Genomic DNA, 21,710 nt, shown 5'->3' with positions numbered 1-21,710 from the left:
ATGATGATGTCACTGGAAGACTGTTTCTAAACTGCCCACAGCCCTCCTATGAGACACACACAGCCCTCCTATGAGACACAGACTGAGTAGAAAAAATCGTGCAATTTTATCATGATTATTAGTGAGGACCTATTATATGAAGATATGTTGAAAAGTGAAGTGGTACTTTAATGAGTTATTAATTGTTAATGCTTTATACTATGCCTTATGAATAGATCATGAACAGGCTATTAGTAAGCTATTTATGTATTAATGACTTGAATGTATTAGTTTACTCAGCAGTAGATTTAAACTGGAAACACACAACACTTGCATATGTGTTTAATTTAGGTTACTAACATGAGTAAATGAGGAATAGTTCCAAATTTAGAACAATCCCCCAATAAACTATATAAACTACTGACATGGTCTCAACAAATATACTCATCTTTAACTCCTGATTTGTTATTCACTTCTTAAGGATCCTTTGGGTATTGCTCTTCCATTATGGATGTTAGAAAAGTATAGGATTAGTAGTCACCACGTGTTTCCCTCAAATACTTCACAAGTCATTGAGGTAGTGTGGCCGAGCGGTCTAAGGCGCTGGATTAAGGCTCCAGTCTCTTCGGAGGCGTGGGTTCAAATCCCACCACTGCCAGACAAGTTTTTAGCTTTAGATGAGTGAGTATAGACACCTGGTTTGTCTATGCCTAGAAGTGTCCCTGAACAAGACACTTCTCCCAGAGGTGCTGCCCCCATACTACTCCTAATCGTCAGGATGGCTTATTAGTGTGGTTGCCCGAATGGGCAACCAGACTCTTGTAACTGTGACACTTTATTATTAGTGTGGTTGCCCGAATGGGCAACCAGACTCTTGTAACTGTGACACTTTATACTTATTATTATTTTTTCACAGGAGTAGTCTTTATTTTGACGCTTTATACCTCCCACACTGTACGCTGTACGCACTTGAGCCATATGTCAAATTGACCGGAAAAATCGGGAATCGTGTGCTTGTATTTTGTTAAGAGAAATGTTGTATAGTTTAATTGATATGAATTTATTAGTGAATTAAATTTCCCCATTGACATGAATGGGAAAAGGCAAAAATTCACATAAAAGTATTTGTTCCTCGGAGACTGTAATCACTATAGTTACAAAACCTTTAGGGATAATTCAACATTATCCCTAAAATTATTTAACCCTAAAATTTTATCGGTCGGCCTCATGGTGGCGCTATAACAGCCCACTTTACCTTTTGGCTTATAACTCTTGAACCGTAGGTCGTAAAATCAAAATAATTTTTTCCCTGGATTCCTTGGGTCATGACGCATCTCCCCATATAGGCCACGCCCATTTCCGCCATGATAGATTTTCCACCATTTTGAATTTTGTCCAAAACACACTTTTTGCTTTTCCTCCTACAGATTTTTTCCAAATCTCACAGAAATCGGCACACGTGATCTCTGGACCCATCCAATTAAAACTGAGCCGCAGAATTTTGAAAGTGCGTATCGTTCGGCCGTAATCGTCTTCCGAAGTTAGTAGGAGGGGCCTATATCACAAAAAATGCCATAAATCACGAACGGAATGTCCAATCCATCCCAAATTTCAATCACATGTCCGGGGTGGTTCAATCAACCAAGTTCTAAAAGCAATTCCATTTTCATCCATAGGGGGCGCCGCAAATGCGAGAAATGTAACCGTTTGTCGCAAAAACATGAATTTCGGGGGTTAAATCCCCTCCGAATTACTTACGCATGATCTAAGGCGTGACTTGAAATTGTAATTGGCTGGCAATACTAGTGGGAGGGGCATATGTAAGACACTGCGGCAACCACACTCTGCAATTTTTTTAAATTGCGAATTTTCTAGTGTTATTTGTTAGTGTGGTCTTTATTAGTAGTCTTTATTTTGACGCTTTATACCTCCCACACTGTACGCTGTACGCACTTGAGCCATATGTCAAATTGACCGGAAAAATCGGGAATCGTGTGCTTGTATTTTGTTAAGAGAAATGTTGTATAGCTTAATTGATATGAATTTATTAGTGAATTAAATTTCCCCATTGACATGAATGGGAAAAGGCAAAAATTCACATTCAAGTATTTGTTCCTCGGAGACTGTAATCACTATAGTTACAAAACTTTTAGGGATAATTCAACATTATCCCTAAAATTATTTAACACTAAAAAATTTTCGGTCGGCCTCATGGTGGCGCTATAACAGCCCACTTTACCTTTTGGCTTATAACTCTTGAACCGTAGGTCGTAAAATCAAAAAAATGTTTTCCCTGGATTCCTTGGGTCATGACGCATCTCCCCATATAGGCCACGCCCATTTCCGCCATGATAGATTTTCCGCCATTTTGAATTTTGTCCAAAACAAACTTTTTGCTTTTCCTCCTACATATTTCGTCCAAATCTCACATAAATCGGCACACATGATCTCTGGACATATCCGATTAAAACACCAGATGCAGAATTTTGGTAGTGCGTATCGTTCGGCCGTAATCGTCTTCCGAAGTTAGTAGGAGGGGCCTATATCACAAAAATGCCATAAATCACGAACGGAATGTCCAATCCATCCCAAATTTGAATCACATGTCCGGGGTGGTTCAATCAACCAAGTTCTAAAAGCAATTCCATTTTCATCCATAGGGGGCGCCGCAAATGCGAGAAATGTAACCGTTTGTCACAAAAACATGAATTTCGGGGGTTAAATCCCCTCCGAATTACTTACGCATGATCTAAGGCGTGACTTGAAATTGTAATTGGCTGGCAATACTAGTGGGAGGGGCATATGTAAGCCACTGCGGCAACCACACTCTGCAATTTTTTAAAATTGCGAATTTTCTAGTTAGTGTGGTTGCCCGAATGGGCAACCAGACTCTTGTAACTGTGACACTTTATTATTATTTTCTCACTGGAGTAGTCTTTATTTTGACGCTTTATACCTCCCACACTGTACGCTGTACGCACTTGAGCCATATGTCAAATTGACCGGAAAAATCGGGAATCGTGTGCTTGTATTTTGTTAAGAGAAATGTTGTATAGTTTAATTGATATGAATTTATTAGTGAATTAAATTTCCCCATTGACATGAATGGGAAAAGGCAAAAATTCACATAAAAGTATTTGTTCCTCGGAGACTGTAATCACTATAGTTACAAAACTTTTAGGGATATTTCAACATTATCACTAAAATTATTTAACCCTAAAATTTTATCGGTCGGCCTCATGGTGGCGCTATAACAGCCCACTTTACCTTTTGGCTTATAACTCTTGAACCGTAGGTCGTAAAATCAAAATTATTTTTTCCCTGGATTCCTTGGGTCATGACGCATCTCCCCATATAGGCCACGCCCATTTCCGCCATGATAGATTTTCCGCCATTTTGAATTCTGTCCAAAACACACTTTTTGCTTTTCCTCCTACAGATTTTGTCCAAATCTCACAGAAATCGGCACACGTGATCTCTGGACCCATCCAATTAAAACTGAGCCGCAGAATTTTGAAAGTGCGTATCGTTCGGCCGTAATCGTCTTCCGAAGTTAGTAGGAGGGGCCTATATCACAAAAAATGCCATAAATCACGAACGGAATGTCCAATCCATCCCACATTTCAATCACATGTCCGGGGTGGTTCAATCAACCAAGTTCTAAAAGCAATTCCATTTTCATCCATAGGGGGCGCCGCAAATGCGAGAAATGTAACCGTGTGTCGCAAAAACATGGATTTCGGGGGTTAAATCCCCTCCGAATTACTTACGCATGATCTAAGGCAGGGCTATTCAACTGGCGGCCCGCGGGCCAAATGCGGCCCGCGGAGCGCCCCCTAGTGGCCCTTGGAATAATAATTGAAAAAAAACAAGTTACAGGTATGATGTGCGCGATACAGTATATAAAGTGCTAGATTATCATAATGACAGTAATCAGGCATAGTTGTTTCTAGGGGTGGGGGGCGAGGGGGGCAGCCCCACCCCATGGGGCCTACGTGGCCCGCAATTTTATTTGCGCGCGCATGAGACTGGACCATGGTCATATTCAAAACATATTTATTATTACTTATTATTTGTGGACCTTCAGCATTTTTAGTTGAGGACCCCTGGCCTACATAGATCTTTGTGTTTGAACACAAAATGCATTTGTAGAATCTAAAAAAATCCGCGCTTCGCGCGCACGCTGTGCGGCCCTCCACACACAATCATTCTACAGCTGTGGCCCCCGACCTAATCTAGTTGAATACCCCTGATCTAAGGCGTGACTTGAAATTGTAATTGGCTGGCAATACTAGTGGGAGGGGCATATGTAAGCCACTGCGGCAACCACACTCTGCAATTTTTTAAAATTGCGAATTTTCTAGTTAGTGTGGTTGCCCAAATGGGCAACCAGACTCTTGTAACTGTGACACTTTATTATTATTTTCTCACTGGAGTAGTCTTTATTTTGACGCTTTATACCTCCCACACTGTACGCTGTACGCACTTGAGCCATATGTCAAATTGACCGGAAAAATCGGGAATCGTGTGCTTGTATTTTGTTAAGAGAAATGTTGTATAGTTTAATTGATATGAATTTATTAGTGAATTAAATTTCCCCATTGACATGAATGGGAAAAGGCAAAAATTCACATAAAAGTATTTGTTCCTCGGAGACTGTAATCACTATAGTTACAAAACTTTTAGGGATATTTCAACATTATCACTAAAATTATTTAACCCTAAAATTTTATCGGTCGGCCTCATGGTGGCGCTATAACAGCCCACTTTACCTTTTGGCTTATAAATCTTGAACCGTAGGTCGTAAAATCAAAATTATTTTTCCCCTGGATTCCTTGGGTCATGACGCATCTCCCCATATAGGCCACGCCCATTTCCGCCATGATAGATTTTCCGCCATTTTGAATTTTGTCCAAAACACACTTTTTGCATTTCCTCCTACAGATTTTGTCCAAATCTCACAGAAATCGGCACACGTGATCTCTGGACCCATCCAATTAAAACTGAGCCGCAGAATTTTGAAAGTGCGTATCGTTCGGCCGCAATCGTCTTCCGAAGTTAGTAGGAGGGGCCTATATCACAAAAAATGCCATAAATCACGAACGGAATGTCCAATCCATCCCAAATTTCAATCACATGTCCGGGGTGGTTCAATCAACCAAGTTCTAATAGCAATTCCATTTTCATCCATAGGGGGCGCCGCAAATGCGAGAAATGTAACCGTTTGTCGCAAAAACATGAATTTCGGGGGTTAAATCCCCTCCGAATTACTTACGCATGATCTAAGGCGTGACTTGAAATTGTAATTGGCTGGCAATACTAGTGGGAGGGGCATATGTAAGCCCACTGCGGCAACCACACTCTGCAATTTTTTAAAATTGCGAATTTTCTAGTTATTTTTTCACTGGAGTAGTCTTTATTTTGACGCTTTATACCTCCCACACTGTACGCTGTACGCACTTGAGCCATATGTCAAATTGACCGGAAAAATCGGGAATCGTGTGCTTGTATTTTGTTAAGAGAAATGTTGTATAATTTAATTGATATGAATTTATTAGTGAATTAAATTTCCCCATTGACATGAATGGGAAAAGGCAAAAATTCACATAAAAGTATTTGTTCCTCGGAGACTGTAATCACTATAGTTACAAAACTTTTAGGGATATTTCAACATTATCCCTAAAATTATTTAACCCTAAAATTTTATCGGTCGGCCTCATGGTGGCGCTATAACAGCCCACTTTACCTTTTGGCTTATAACTCTTGAACCGTAGGTCGTAAAATCAAAATTATTTTTTCCCTGGATTCCTTGGGTCATGACGCCCATTTCCGCCATGATAGATTTTCCGCCATTTTGAATTTTGTCCAAAACACACTTTTTGCTTTTCCTCCTACAGATTTCGTCCAAATCTCACAGAAATCGGCACACGAGATCTCTGGACCCATCCAATTAAAACTGAGCCGCAGAATTTTGAAAGTGCGTATCGTTCGGCCGTAATCGCCTTCCGAAGTTAGTAGGAGGGGCCTATATCACAAAAAATGACATAAATCACGAACGGAATGTCCAATCCATCCCAAATTTCAATCACATGTCCGGGGTGGTTCAATCAACCAAGTTCTAATAGCAATTCCATTTTCATCCATAGGGGGCGCCGCAAATGCGAGAAATGTAACCGTTTGTCGCAAAAACATGAATTTCGGGGGTTAAATCCCCTCCGAATTACTTACGCATGATCTAAGGCGTGACTTGAAATTGTAATTGGCTGGCAATACTAGTGGGAGGGGCATATGTAAGCCCACTGCGGCAACCACACTCTGCAATTTTTTTAAATTGCGAATTTTCTAGTTATTATTTTTTCACTGGAGTAGTCTTTATTTTGACGCTTTATACCTCCCACACTGTACGCTGTACGCACTTGAGCCATATGTCAAATTGACCGGAAAAATCGGGAATCGTGTGCTTGTATTTTGTTAAGAGAAATGTTGTATAGTTTAATTGATATGAATTTATTAGTGAATTAAATTTCCCCATTGACATGAATGGGAAAAGGCAAAAATTCACATAAAAGTATTTGTTCCTCGGAGACTGTAATCACTATAGTTACAAAACCTTTAGGGATAATTCAACATTATCCCTAAAATTATTTAACCCTAAAATTTTATCGGTCGGCCTCATGGTGGCGCTATAACAGCCCACTTTACCTTTTGGCTTATAACTCTTGAACCGTAGGTCGTAAAATCAAAATTATTTTTTCCCTGGATTCCTTGGGTCATGACGCATCTCCCCATATAGGCCACGCCCATTTCCGCCATGATATATTTTCCGCCATTTTGAATTTTGTCCAAAACACACTTTTTGCTTTTCCTCCTACAGATTTTGTCCAAATCTCACAGAAATCGGCACACGTGATCTCTGGACCCATCCAATTAAAACTGAGCCGCAGAATTTTGAAAGTGCGTATCGTTCGGCCGCAATCGTCTTCCGAAGTTAGTAGGAGGGGCCTATATCACAAAAAATGCCATAAATCACGAACGGAATGTCCAATCCATCCCAAATTTCAATCACATGTCCGGGGTGGTTCAATCAACCAAGTTCTAAAAGCAATTCCATTTTCATCCATAGGGGGCACCGCAGAAGCGAGAAATGTAACCGTTTGTCGCAAAAACATGAATTTCGGGGGTTAAATCCCCTCCGAATGACTTACGCATGATCTAAGGCGTGACTTGAAATTGTAATTGGCTGGCAATACTAGTGGGAGGGGCATATGTAAGCCACTGCGGCAACCACACTCTGCAATTTTTTTAAATTGCGAATTTTCTAGTTATTAGTGTGGTTGCCCGAATGGGCAACCAGACTCTTGTAACTGTGACACTTTATTAGTGTGGTTGCAAAAACATGAATTTCGGGGGTTAAATCCCCTCCGAATGACTTACGCATGATCTAAGGCGTGACTTGAAATTGTAATTGGCTGGCAATACTAGTGGGAGGGGCATATGTAAGCCACTGCGGCAACCACACTCTGCAATTTTTTTAAATTGCGAATTTTCTAGTTAGTGTGGTTGCCTGAAGGCAACCATACTATTGTTTTTGTGACCTTTTATTATTCTTATAGATAAACTTTATTTTGTCGCGTTATACCTCCCACAGTTTTTGTCGCACGCACTCGAGCCATATGTCAAAACGACGGGCTACATCGGGAATCGTGTGCGTGTATTTTGCTAAGACATTTGTTGAATAGTTTAATTGATATGAATTAATTAGTGCATTAAATTGCCCCATAGACATGAATGGGAAAATGCAAAGACTCACTTTCAAGTATTTTTTCCTCTGAGACCGTAAGGGCTATACATACAAGACTTGGAGGAGAGATTCATAATAATTACTAAAATTAATTACCTTAGAAGTATATCGGTCGGCCTCATGGTGGCGCTATAACAGCCAACTTTACCTTTTGGGGTATAACTCTTGAACCGTAGGTCGTAAAATCAAAATGTTTTTTTCCCTGGATTTCTTGGGTCATGACGCATCTCCCCATATAGGCCACGCCCATTTCCGTCTAGAACGAATTTGCAGCAAATTAGCATTTTCTTCAAAACACACTTTTTGCTCCTCCTCCTACAGATTTTGTCCAAATCTCACAGAAATCGGTACACATGATCTCGGGATCTATCCGATGAAAACAGCACAGTCAGAATTTCGATATTCCATATCGTTCGTCCGTAATCAGCTTCCAAAGTTAGTGGGAGGGGCCTATTTTACAAAAAAAATCACAAATCACGAACGGAAAGTCCAATCCTCCCCAAATTTGAATCACATGTTTAGGATGGACTAATCAACACAGAGCCAAAAGCAATTCCATTTCCATCCATAGGGGGCGCTACAATTGCAAAAACAATTACCCGTTTGTTGCAAAAACACGATTTGGGGGGGGGAAATCCCCTTTGAATGACTTACGCATGATCACAAAGGGTGACTTGACATTGTAATTGGCTGGCAAAATTACTGGGAGGGGCCTATACCCCTTTGTTGCAAAAACATGATTTTGGGGGGGAAATCCTCTTTGAATGACTTATGCATGATCACAAAGGATGACTTGACATTGTAATTGGCTGGTATAATTACTGGGAGGGGCCTATATCAGCCAACCTATCCGATTTCAACAGCACAGTCAGAATTTAGATCTTCTGTATCGTTCGGTCGTAATCGTCTTCCCAAGTTAGTGGGAGGGGCCTATTTTACAAAAAAAGCCACAATTCACGCACGGAATGTCCGATCCATCCCAAATTTGAATCACATGTCGAGGGTGGTTTCATCAACGCAGAGACAAAAGCGATTCCATTTTCGACGGGTGCGATGTGGGCAACCACACTTTGCAATTTCCCAGAATTGCCTCTTTCTAGTTAGTGTGGTTGCCTGAAGGCAACCATACTATTGTTTTTGTGACCTTTTATTATTCTTATAGATAAACTTTATTTTGTCGCGTTATACCTCCCACAGTTTTTGTCGCACGCACTCGAGCCATATGTCAAAACGACGGGCTACATCGGGAATCGTGTGCGTGTATTTTGCTAAGACATTTGTTGAATAGTTTAATTGATATGAATTAATTAGTGCATTAAATTGCCCCATAGACATGAATGGGAAAATGCAAAGACTCACTTTCAAGTATTTTTTCCTCTGAGACCGTAAGGGCTATACATACAAGACTTGGAGGAGAGATTCATAATAATTACTAAAATTAATTACCTTAGAAGTATATCGGTCGGCCTCATGGTGGCGCTATAACAGCCAACTTTACGTTTTGGGGTATAACTCTTGAACCGTAGGTCGTAAAATCAAAATATTTTTTTCCCTGGATTCCTTGGGTCATGACGCATCTCCCCATATAGGCCACGCCCATTTGCGTCTAGATAGATTTCCCGCCATTTTGAATTTTGTTCAAAACACACTTTTTGCTCCTCCTCCTACAGATTTTGACCAAATCTCACAAAAATCGGTACACATGATCTCGGGACCTATCCCATTAAAACAGCACAGACAGAATTTAGATCTTCTGTATCGTTCGGCCGTAATCGTCTTCCAAAGTTAGTGGGAGGGGCCTATTTTACAAAAAACGCCACAATTCACGCACGGAATGTCCGATCCATCCCAAATTTGAATCACAGGTCGAGGGTGGTTTCATCAACGCAGAGACAAAAGCAATTCCATTTTCGACGGGTGCGATGTGGGCAACCACACTTTGCAATTTCCCAGAATTGCCTCTTTCTAGTTAGTGTAGTTGCCCTGAGGGCAACTATACTATTGTTCTAGTGCTCTGTTTATTTTGACGCATTATACCTCCCACAGTTTTTGTCGCACGCACTCGAGCCATATGTCAAAACGACGGGCTACATCGGGAATCGTGTGCTTGTATTTTGCTAAGACATTTGTTGGATAATTTAATTGATATGAATTAATTAGTGCATTAGTGCATTTCCCCATAGACATGAATGGGAAAATGCAAAAACTCACTTTCAAGTATTTTTTCCTCTGAGACCGTAAGGGCTATACTTACAAGACTTGGAGGAGAGATTCATCATAATTATTAAAATTAATTACCTTAGAAGTATATCGTTCGGCCTCATGGTGGCGCTATAACAGCCAACTTTACCTTTTGGGCTATAACTCTTGAACCGTAGGTCGTAAAATCAAAAAGTTTTTTTCCCTGGATTCCTTGGGTCATGACGCATCTCCCCATATAGGCCACGCCCATTTGCGTCTAGATAGATTTCCCGCCATTTTGAATTTTTTTCAAAACACACTTTTTGCTCCTGCTCCTACAGATTTTGTCCAAATTTCACACAAATCGGTACACATGATCTCCGGACCTATCCCATTAAAACAGCACAGTCAGAATTTAGATCTTCTGTATCGTTCCGCCGTAATCGTCTTCCGAAGTTAGTGGGAGGGGCCTACTTTACAAAACACGCCACAATTCACGCACGGAATGTCCGATCCATCCCAAATCTGAATCACATGTCGAGGGTGGCTTAATCAACGCAGAGCCAAAAGCCATTCCATTTTCGACGGGTGCGATGTGGGCAACTACACTTTGCAATTTCCCAGAATTGCCTCTTTCTAGTTAGTGTGGTTGCCTGAAGGCAACCATACTATTGTTTTTGTGACCTTTTATTCTTCTTATTATTATAGATAAACTTTATTTTGTCGCGTTATACCTCCCACAGTTTTTGTCGCACACACTCGAGCCATATGTCAAAACGACGGGCTACATCGGGAATCGTGTGCTCGTATTTTGCTAAGACATTTGTTGAATAGTTTAATTTATATGAATTAATTAGTGCATTAAATTTCCCCATAGACATGAATGGGAAAATGCAAAAACTCACTTTCAAGTATTTTTTCCTCTGAGACCATAAGGGCTATACTTACAAGACTTGGAGGAGAGATTCATAATAATTACTAAAATTAATTACCTTAGAACTATATCGGTCGGCCTCATGGTGGCGCTATAACAGCCAACTTTACCTTTTGGGGTATAACTCTTGAACCGTAGGTCGTAAAATAAAAAATATTTTTTCCCTGGATTCCTTGGGTCATGACACATCTCCCCATATAGGCCACGCCCATTTGCGTCTAGATAGATTTCCCGCCATTTTGAATTTTGTTCAAAACACACTTTTTGCTCCTCCTCCTACAGATTTTGACCAAATCTCACAAAAATCAGTACACATGATCTCGGGACCTATCCCATTAAAACAGCAGAGACAGAATTTAGATATTCTGTATCGTTCTGCCGTAATCGTCTTCCAAAGTTAGTGGGAGGGGCCTATTTTACAAAAAACGCCACAATTCACGCACGGAATGTCCGATCCATCCCAAATCTGAATCAGATGTCGAGGGTGGCTTAATCAACGCAGAGACGAAAGCGATTCCATTTTCGACGGGTGCGATGTGGGCAACCACACTTTGCAATTTCCCAGAATTGCCTCTTTCTAGTTAGTGTGGTTGCCTGAAGGCAACCATACTATTGTTTTTGTGACCTTTTATTATTCTTTATGTTCTTATTATAGATAAACTTTATTTTGTCCCGTTATACCTCCCACAGTTTTTGTCGCACGCACTCGAGCCATATGTCAAAACGACGGGCTACATCGGGAATCGTGTGCGTGTATTGGGATAAGACATTTGTTGGATAGTTTAATTGATATGAATTAATTAGTGCATTAAATTTCCCCATAGACATGAATGGGGAAATGGAAAAACTCACTTTCAAATATCTTTTCCTCTGAGACCGTAAGGGCTATACTTACAAGAATTGGAGGAGAGATTCATAATAATTACTAAAATTAATTACCTTAGAACTATATCGGTCGGCCTCATGGTGGCGCTATAACAGCCAACTTTACATTTTTGGGTATAACTCTTGAACCGTAGGTCGTAAAATCAAAATGTTTTTTTCCATGGATTCCTTGGGTCATGACGCATCTTCGCATATAGGCCACGCCCATTTCCGTCTAGAACGAATTTGCAGCAAATTAGCATTTTCTTCAAAACACACTTTTTGCTCCTCCTCCTACAGACTTTGTCCAAATCTCACAGAAATCGGTACACATGATCTCGGGATCTATCCGATGAAAACAGCACAGTCAGAATTTCGATATTCCATATCGTTCGTCCGTAATCAGCTTCCAAAGTTAGTGGGAGGGGCCTATTTTACAAAGAAATGCACAAATCACGAACGGAAAGTCCAATCCTCCCCAAATTTGAATCACATGTTTAGGATGGCCTAATCAACACAGAGCCAAAAGCAATTCCATTTCCATCCATAGGGGGCGCTACAATTGCAAAAACAATTACCTGTTTGTTGCAAAAACACGATTTTGGGGGGGAAATCCCCTTTGAATGACTTACGCATGATCACAAAGGGTGACTTGACATTGTAATTGGCTGGCAAAATTACTGGGAGGGGCCTATACCCCTTTGTTGCAAAAACATGATTTTGGGGGAGAAATCCTCTTTGAATGACTTATGCATGATCACAAAGGATGACTTGACATTGTAATTGGCTGGTATACTTACTGGGAGGGGCCTATATCAGCCAACCTATCCGATTTCAACAGCACAGTCAGAATTTAGATCTTCTGTATCGTTCGGTCGTAAACGTCTTCCCAAGTTAGTGGGAGGGGCCTATTTTACAAAAAACGCCACAATTCACGCACGGAATGTCCGATCCATCCCAAATTTGAATCACATGTCGAGGGTGGTTTCATCAACGCAGAGACAAAAGCGATTCCATTTTCGACGGGTGCGATGTGGGCAACCACACTTTGCAATTTCCCAGAATTGCCTCTTTCTAGTTAGTGTAGTTGCCCTGAGGGCAACTATACTATTGTTCTAGTGCTCTGTTTATTTTGTCGCATTATACCTCCCACAGTTTTTGTCGCACGCACTCGAGCCATATGTCAAAACGACGGGCTACATCGGGAATCGTGTGCTTGTATTTTGCTAAGACATTTGTTGGATAATTTAATTGATATGAATTAATTAGTGCATTAGTGCATTTCCCCATAGACATGAATGGGAAAATGCAAAAACTCACTTTCAAGTATTTTTTCCTCTGAGACCGTAAGGGCTATACTTACAAGACTTGGAGGAGAGATTCATCATAATTATTAAAATTAATTACCTTAGAAGTATATCGTTCGGCCTCATGGTGGCGCTATAACAGCCAACTTTACCTTTTGGGCTATAACTCTTGAACCGTAGGTCGTAAAATCAAAAAGTTTTTTTCCCTGGATTCCTTGGGTCATGACGCATCTCCCCATATAGGCCACGCCCATTTGCGTCTAGATAGATTTCCCGCCATTTTGAATTTTGTTCAAAACACACTTTTTGCTCCTCCTCCTACAGATTTTGTCCAAATTTCACAAGAATCGGTACACATGATCTCCGGACCTATCCGATTAAAACAGCACAGTCAGAATTTAGATCTTCTGTATCGTTCGGCCGTAATCGTCTTCCGAAGTTAGTGGGAGGGGCCTACTTTACAAAACACGCCACAATTCACGCACGGAATGTCCGATCCATCCCAAATCTGAATCACATGTCGAGGGTGGCTTAATCAACGCAGAGCCAAAAGCGATTCCATTTTCGACGGGTGCGATGTGGGCAACCACACTTTGCAATTTCCCGGAATTGCCTCTTTCTAGTTATTATTATTTCACTGTAGTCTTTTTTTTGTCACTTTATACCTCCCACACTGTACGCTGTACGCACTTGAGCCATATGTCAAATTGACCGGAAAAATCGGGAATCGTGTGCTTGTATTTTGTTAAGAGAAATGTTGTATAGTTTAATTGATATGAATTTATTAGTGAATTAAATTTCCCCATTGACATGAATGGGAAAAGGCAAAAAATCACATTCAAGTATTTTTTCCTCGGAGACTGTAATCACTATAGTTACAAAACTTTTAGGGATATTTCTTAATTATGACTAAAATTAATTAAAATTATAATTTTATAGGTCGGCCTCATGGTGGCGCTATAACAGCCCACTTTACCTTTTGGCTTATAACTCTTGAACCGTAGGTCGTAAAATCAAAATATTTTTTCCCCTGGATTCCTTGGGTCATGACGCATCTCCCCATATAGGCCACGCCCATTTCCGCCATGATGGATTTTCCGCCATTTTGAATTTTGTCCAAAACAAACTTTTTGCTTTTCCTCCTACATATTTTGTCCAAATCTCACAGAAATCGGCAGACATGATCTCTGGACATATCCGATTAAAACACCAGATGCAGAATTTTGGTAGTGCGTATCGTTCGGCCGTAATCGTCTTCCGAAGTTAGTAGGAGGGGCCTATATCACAAAAATGCCATAAATCACGAACGGAATGTCCAATCCATCCCAAATTTGAATCACATGTCCGGGGTGGTTCAATCAACCAAGTTCTAAAAGCAATTCCATTTTCATCCATAGGGGGCGCCGCAAATGCGAGAAATGTAACCGTTTGTCGCAAAAACATGAATTTCGGGGGTTAAATCCCCTCCGAATTACTTACGCATGATCTAAGGCGTGACTTGAAATTGTAATTGGCTGGCAATACTAGTGGGAGGGGCATATGTAAGCCACTGCGGCAACCACACTCTGCAATTTTTTAAAATTGCGAATTTTCTAGTTATTTTTTTTTTTTTTTTTTCACTGGAGTAGTCTTTATTTTGACGCTTTATACCTCCCACACTGTACGCTGTACGCACTTGAGCCATATGTCAAATTGACCGGAAAAATCGGGAATCGTGTGCTTGTATTTTGTTAAGAGAAATGTTGTATAGTTTAATTGATATGAATTTATTAGTGAATTAAATGTCCCCATTGACATGAATGGGAAAAGGCAAAAATTCACATTCAAGTATTTGTTCCTCGGAGACTGTAATCACTATAGTTACAAAACTTTTAGGGATAATTCAACATTATCCCTAAAATTATTTAACCCTAAAATTGTATCGGTCGGCCTCATGGTGGCGCTATAACAGCCCACTTTACCTTTTGGCTTATAACTCTTGAACCGTAGGTCTTAAAATCAAAATTATTTTTTCCCTGGATTCCTTGGGTCATGACGCATCTCCCCATATAGGCCACGCCCATTTCCGCCATGATAGATTTTCCGCCATTTTGAATTTTGTCCAAAACACACTTTTTGCTTTTCCTCCTACAGATTTTGTCCAAATCTCACAGAAATCGGCACACGTGATCTCTGGACCCATCCAATTAAAACTGAGCCGCAGAATTTTGAAAGTGCGTATCGTTCGGCCGTAATCGTCTTCCGAAGTTAGTAGGAGGGGCCTATATCACAAAAAATGCCATAAATCACGAACGGAATGTCCAATCCATCCCAAATTTCAATCACATGTCCGGGGTGGTTCAATCAACCAAGTTCTAAAAGCAATTCCATTTTCATCCATAGGGGGCGCCGCAATTGCGAGAAATGTAACCGTTTGTCGCAAAAACATGAATTTCGGGGGTTAAATCCCCTCCGAATTACTTACGCATGATCTAAGGCGTGACTTGAAATTGTAATTGGCTGGCAATACTAGTGGGAGGGGCATATGTAAGCCACTGCGGCAACCACACTCTGCAATTTTTTAAAATTGCGAATTTTCTAGTTATTATTAATATTAATATTATTATTACAATTATTATTATTATTATTATTATTATTATTACCAGGAAGACGCCCTGTGGTCGCGGTGAAACAACAGAGCTTTTTTAATACGGCACAGATGAGAAGCAGGAGTTAAACTATTAATCTGGTGTCAGTGAGGTCAGATGTAGAGTTGCTGGCCAGCTCCATATGCAGATCTAGTATGTCAAGCCATGTTTGGCTATCCGGGGTTTGATGAGGTCAGTGCCGTGATCTTCATGGAGATCCATGTGTTGTACCAACTTGCTTCATTTGCCTCATGGCACGCTTCATATCGTGTCTTGAGTGTGAGGGTTTGATGATGTCAGATCGAGATATTGATGCTGTCAGATCAAGATATGGAGACAGCCATGTATGGAGCGTGGCATGAGGCGCGACGACAGGCGTGTCACAAGGCTTAGTGACCTTCATATATGGAGACGGCCATATATGGAGTGTGTCACGAGGCGTGGTATCTCCTTGGTGATACTCCGGCTCCCTGTTTGTTTGTACACTTCATTATTGGAGCTTTCATTCGGCCAAATGAGCTGGAATATTCATCTGAGGCATCTGTTTTGTTGTGGAACAACACTTCCATTTTCCTCATGTCTGTTTTGACTACTCACCAGCTCTCGGAACCATACAGCAGAACAGACTTGACATTCCTGTTGTATAGGAGCATCTTGGTTTTAAGGCTGTATTGCTTTCATCTCCAAATTGAACAGAGTTGGGAGAAGGCACCTTGCGCCTTTTCAATTCCTAGCCTTGCCTTGATGTCTTTTGACGCCCCACGGTCCTTACTGATGTGGTTCCTCGTCAAACAAGGATGGGTCCTGTGGGGATGGAGCTGTTTACTGAGTCCGACTCTACCAATGCCTGAAACCTGAAACAGCTAGCGCCACGCCGGTGCGTCACAGGAGCCTCCTGTTGTCTCGCATAGTCAGACAACTATTCTACAATCTCCGGGATCTGAATAAGGAAGCTGCCAATTCCGTTCATTTTAAAATATCTTTACATTTTATTTTAATTTCCATTTCTTCTAAGCAGCAAGCTATATGCTTAGATGATTTCGATTTATATTAGGACAAATTTGCGCGACTGTAAAAACAAAATGGAAGTGGGGAGGAGGCTTCACTTCCGCTTTATATTTTACTCATGATCAGAGTTTCTGTGCTCCAGATTGTATGAAGGAAGCATTTGGAAATTGCAAGAGGCAGTCTGGCCACACAAGATTACAGGAGCAGGGACCAGCAGTTGCAGAAGGAGAGGTAGCGATTATTTAGTATTGAACCCTAAACATCCGCGTTTTGATCAATCAGCGCAATCCGCGGCTCAATTCAGAGAAAAACGTCTCTTAGATCGCGGCACACATAGCATTGAGCGAGCGGCCATCTTGAGAAGGGCAAAATGCACCGATCCGTGCATTGCCTAGTGGTGGGAAACGTTGCTTTATACTGTAGTGCCGTGATAGTTTCTGGAATCGCTGCTTTACTGTAGTGCCGTATAGTTTCTGGAAACGCTGCTTTACTGTAGTGCCGTACGTGTAGTTTCTGAATCAATGAAAAACTACAAATTGTGTCAGTCACGTCAACAGTAAGAATCAGCATTGTGATTTATTACGGCAATTACGGCAAGGGCAGTCAAAGAGTTTTAATGTTTTCGCTTGTCAAAAGAAAAGCTGTTCTGTTTATATACTTAGTCGATCAGCTTTTTTAGCCCAGCAGCAGCACTGTTGTACCACAGAGTACCAATCAAGCCTTTCTCCCATGATAAGTCTGGTGTTCTGTACAATACCACACCACGGTGTGTGTCTGTGTCTGTCTGTGCATGCGTGCATGCGTGTTTGGCAGTCATTTGGTATGCTAATGAGGCATGGTCTGTAATCCTTTTAGAGCTAATCTCACTCAATCCCTACAGTCCAGGCCTGAGCATTCTCTCTCTCTCTCTCTCTCTCTCTCTCTCTCTCTCTCTCTCTCTCTCTCTCTCTCTCTCACACTCACTCACTCACTCACTCACACACACATTACGAAGCACATTTTCATGTTCATCATTGCATTGCTGGTTTGAAATGTAGAACATTTTGTGTTGTGAACTTGTAGATCTGATATATTTTCACTATATTTAAAATATTACCAATTCATAATATATTTGGGTCCCAAGAGCCCCTTCCTAAAAATGGTGTGCAGTTAAAAAAAACTCTGTGTGTGTGTGTGTGTGTGTGTGTGTGTGTGTGTGTGTGTGTGTGTGTGTGTGTGTGTGTGTGTGTGTGTGTGTGTGTGTGTGTGTGTGTGTGTGTGTGTGTGTGTGTGTATGTGTATGTGTGTGTGTGTGTGTGCGCATGCATGTGCACACATGAGGTCGAGTGTCTCTGTTGCTCCGGTAAGATAGCAGCATTTTTACTGTCAGTGCTGCTCTTATCTCAACAGCATGCACGTCGTAAAAAGCAAGGTGAACTTTGCGATCCACTGACAGAGAATGTTAGCACACAGCCTGAATGCTGATTATGCTTGCTCGTCAACGCGCGCATGCATGCGACTGCTTGTGTGTGCGTGTATATGAGTTTAGCTAATGCTCCAGGATTGCGGACATCATCAGCCACGCAGTCAGATGGTGGTTGGTGCGTTGCCATGGCAATCCAGCAAAAAGGGTCGCTTTGAGACATTTTTTCCCCAGACTGTGTGTGTGTGTGTGTGTGTGTGTGTGTGTGTGTGTGTGTGTGTGTGTGTGTGTGTGTGTGTGTGCGTGTGCGTGTGCGTGTGCGTGTGTGTGTGTTCGTTCTTGTCGTGTCCAAGACCATGAGAGAAAGAGGTCAACATGTAAGCCCACGTGTACATGTACAGATGGTATAACAGGGTAGCCGAGACAGCCTGTGTGCACAAGTGCTTTGTTAAGTCCAGCTTTACTCGTGTGAATGATCCACTGCTATGTGATCTGTGATTGACAGCTCCATGCCTATACCACTAACTCAGTATGCACCACCAACCACTCTCCGTATCTGTGTACATCTTATTAGGGATGCACCGAAAGGGAAATTCTTGGCCGAAACCGAATACCGAATATCCGAATATGATTAATATTATATATCATTTTTCCTACCATTGCTGTCATGGCCGTACCTTAAAGCTACCTGATTTATGGCAAAATAAATGGTTATGGCAAAACTTAACTTAAATAATAATCACTATTATGGTTCCATAAAACATTTAATCAGCTCTTTTGAATGCATTAATTGCATACACTATTCGGCGATATATTTTCTGCCCATTCGGGCCGAAACCGAATAGGCCGAAAATGCATTTTTAGCCATTTTTTGCCGAATATTTTCTGCAGCCGAATATTCGGTGCATCACTACATCTTATCCTAACCTCTCACTCTCTGGCACCTTATAGGCTATGAAACAGAACCAGTCACCAGATGTATTTATTTTGGCTCCATGACGTCTCATGTCGTCATTTAGTGCACTGAACAAACATTATAGGTTCATAGACTTGCCTGGCAAACAATGTTGTTAAATGTGCTCTAAACAAACATTAAAGGTCCATATACAAATTCAAAAGCCACTTGCAATATCCTCACAAAAGTGTTTCTCCACGATGTTCCTTTTAATAGCCTGGCTCGTTGGTCTAGGTCAGGGTTCCCCAGTGCATTTTCCTGAAGGGCCATATTTTGACTAGGGTACCACGCTGGGGGCTGAGTCCGCACGCGTGAACATTTGGGGGTTTTATTTTTTCATTAATTAATTTAGCTTAGAATAGATGTAACACCATTGGTCCTTGAGGCGGTTCCAGGTGGTGTATAATGATGTGGGACCTCAATTTATTATAACTTTTATTTATAAAAATCAATGTCAACTTAACTCTGAGAGAGTACAAATGGAACCAAATGGACCTGTTATGGTCCATGTAATGCCATTTATATCATGGGACCTAAAAACAAATCTTCCAGGGGCTACAAGGGGGCGGTCCGCAAATGGCCAGCGGGCCGCCTATTGGGGAACCCGTATGATTCTTGGTTTGGGTGGGAGTGGTCCCGGGTTCATATACAGAATAAGCCCACATTTTGGTATGGGCATGGGCAGAGTGCCGGCCTGGGATCAGCAGGTCTCAGGTTCGATTCCCAGCTCTGGCAACGTGTCAAGCTCTCCCTCAACAAGACACCCATTATCCCCCTGTGCTCCCCAGTGAGAAGCGAAGCTGAAAACTGAATTCCTCTTCATGGGATCAAATAGGTCTTAATTCTCTCTGCAGGTATGAAGGAGCTGTCTCCTCCTCCTCTGAACCTGAGGCGCCTGTACGGCGAGACGCTGGAGCTGGAGCCCGTGTTGATCATCATCTCTCCCGGTGCAGACCCCTCCCAGGAGCTGACAGAGCTGGCAGCCGAGACCGTTGGCAGGGAGGCCTACCACGAGGTAGGACAAACACCATGCCAACCCAAGTGCTGCGATCATACCTACTGTACAGTGCAGATTAGTGGCCCTACGATTCAGGGCATTCCATCCAAGACAAATAGGAATAGAAAGACCTGCCTTAGATCTGGTTTACTTCCTGCATCAGTGTGACCAGACCAGAAGTATAGGTTGGATTCTATTCATTCCGACGTGAACACAGCTTCTGAATGATTATTTAGCCCAATGGTCACTGTATATGTGGCAGTAGTCCACATAATCTTCCCAACGCTCTGACACTAAAAATGCCTTTTTATCAGAGAGACAAATCAGAAGAACGTCAACTTTGTTATTGACCTTTTTCTGTCCAAGCAATGCACCATCTTGCACCAGTAAATATAGCAGGTTCATTAAATCTGCTGTCAGACACTTAAGATACCCTTTTGTGTACCATTCCGCACCTAGTGGCAAAAGGTGGGATGGCCGAAAGTAATTGAGTATCTTTGATTCCATCAGCGTAAGAGACCGCTCGGCTGTATGCTAATCATTTGTATTCATCAATATATAATATTAGGATGTGGAATTCAATAGATTATATACAAGAAAGAAATGTAGACAAAACCAAATGGATTTTGTTAATGTATACTATTACAAAACTCAACATTTGTTTTGTTTTTCTCCATTAAAATGTCAACTCTCTCTCTCTCTCTCTCTCTCTCTCTCTCTCGCTCTCTCTCTCTCTCTCTCTCTCTCTCTCTCTCTCTAGATCTCTATGGGTCAGGGTCAGGCTGATGTGGCCTTAGCCATGCTCAGGGAATCTTCCCGTAATGGAGACTGGCTTTGTCTCAAAAACCTCCACCTGGTCACTGCATGGCTACCGCTGCTGGAAAAGGTCAGTCGCGCGTGTGTGTGTGTGTGTGTGTGTGCGTGCGTGCGTGCGTGCGTGTGTGCACATTATATTGGGGGAAAAAGTTGATTCCTGACCATTGATTCCTGACCATTGATTCCTAATTGCGAACGCAGTGAGCCACTTACTATGACAGCAAGGGCTGAATGTCTGTGTGTGTGTGTGTGTGTGTGTGTGTGTGTGTGTCCCGCTGTTACACCACCCGCCCGCCACCAGAGGGCGCAGCTGTAGCACACACACACACACACACAGGGCGCAGCTGTAGCACACACACACACACACACACACACACACAACCACACACACACGAGCTGTGTTCGCTTCCCGCGTTTGCGCGTCTTACTTGTAAACTACTGGGAGCTAAACACTTCCATACCTATTGGGAGAAATACAACACTGTGCAAATACAGCAAGATTTGTGAACTGTTGCGACAAAAGAAGGTTAGCCAATGGAATACAACCACCCTAAGGACTACTATCTGTACCATGTAGATCGCTGGACCTTGCACATGTAAACAGAGCTGCTACCTTTAAAACAGATCTTCTCTTCTCCTACATAATTCCCCACTTTGTCTGCCTACCTTAGTTTCTAGTTTTTAACCTTTTAACTTATTAACTAGTTTATTTTTCTAATAAAACTGTTTTTAATTTGTTCTGTAAAGCGACTTTGGGTACCTTGAAAAGGTACTTATGTAAACATAAGTTTTCTCATGCCAATAAAGCTCATTTTAATTTAATTGTATGCACCACTGGA

At 41.6% G+C, this 21,710-nt stretch overlaps 1 protein-coding gene across 1 annotated transcript in view; it reads left to right on the top strand.

Annotated features, from left to right (window-relative positions):
• dync2h1 (dynein cytoplasmic 2 heavy chain 1) overlaps positions 1-21,710 on the top strand; it is a 389,827-nt gene that overhangs the window by 278,227 nt on the left and 89,890 nt on the right. Inside the window, exons 82-83 of the mRNA XM_083773699.1 lie at positions 19,913-20,073; positions 20,816-20,941. Of these exons, the coding sequence (XP_083629825.1) occupies positions 19,913-20,073; positions 20,816-20,941 (287 nt within the window). The remainder of the gene's footprint in view (positions 1-19,912; positions 20,074-20,815; positions 20,942-21,710) is intronic.

Source organism: Protomyctophum parallelum, assembly GCF_964188405.1.
Source record: "Protomyctophum parallelum genome assembly, chromosome: 9".
In the NCBI taxonomy this organism is placed as follows: Eukaryota; Metazoa; Chordata; class Actinopteri; order Myctophiformes; family Myctophidae; genus Protomyctophum; species Protomyctophum parallelum.
The sequence above is the reverse complement of the archived record's forward strand: the minus strand, read 5'-3'. Positions and strand labels throughout refer to the sequence as shown.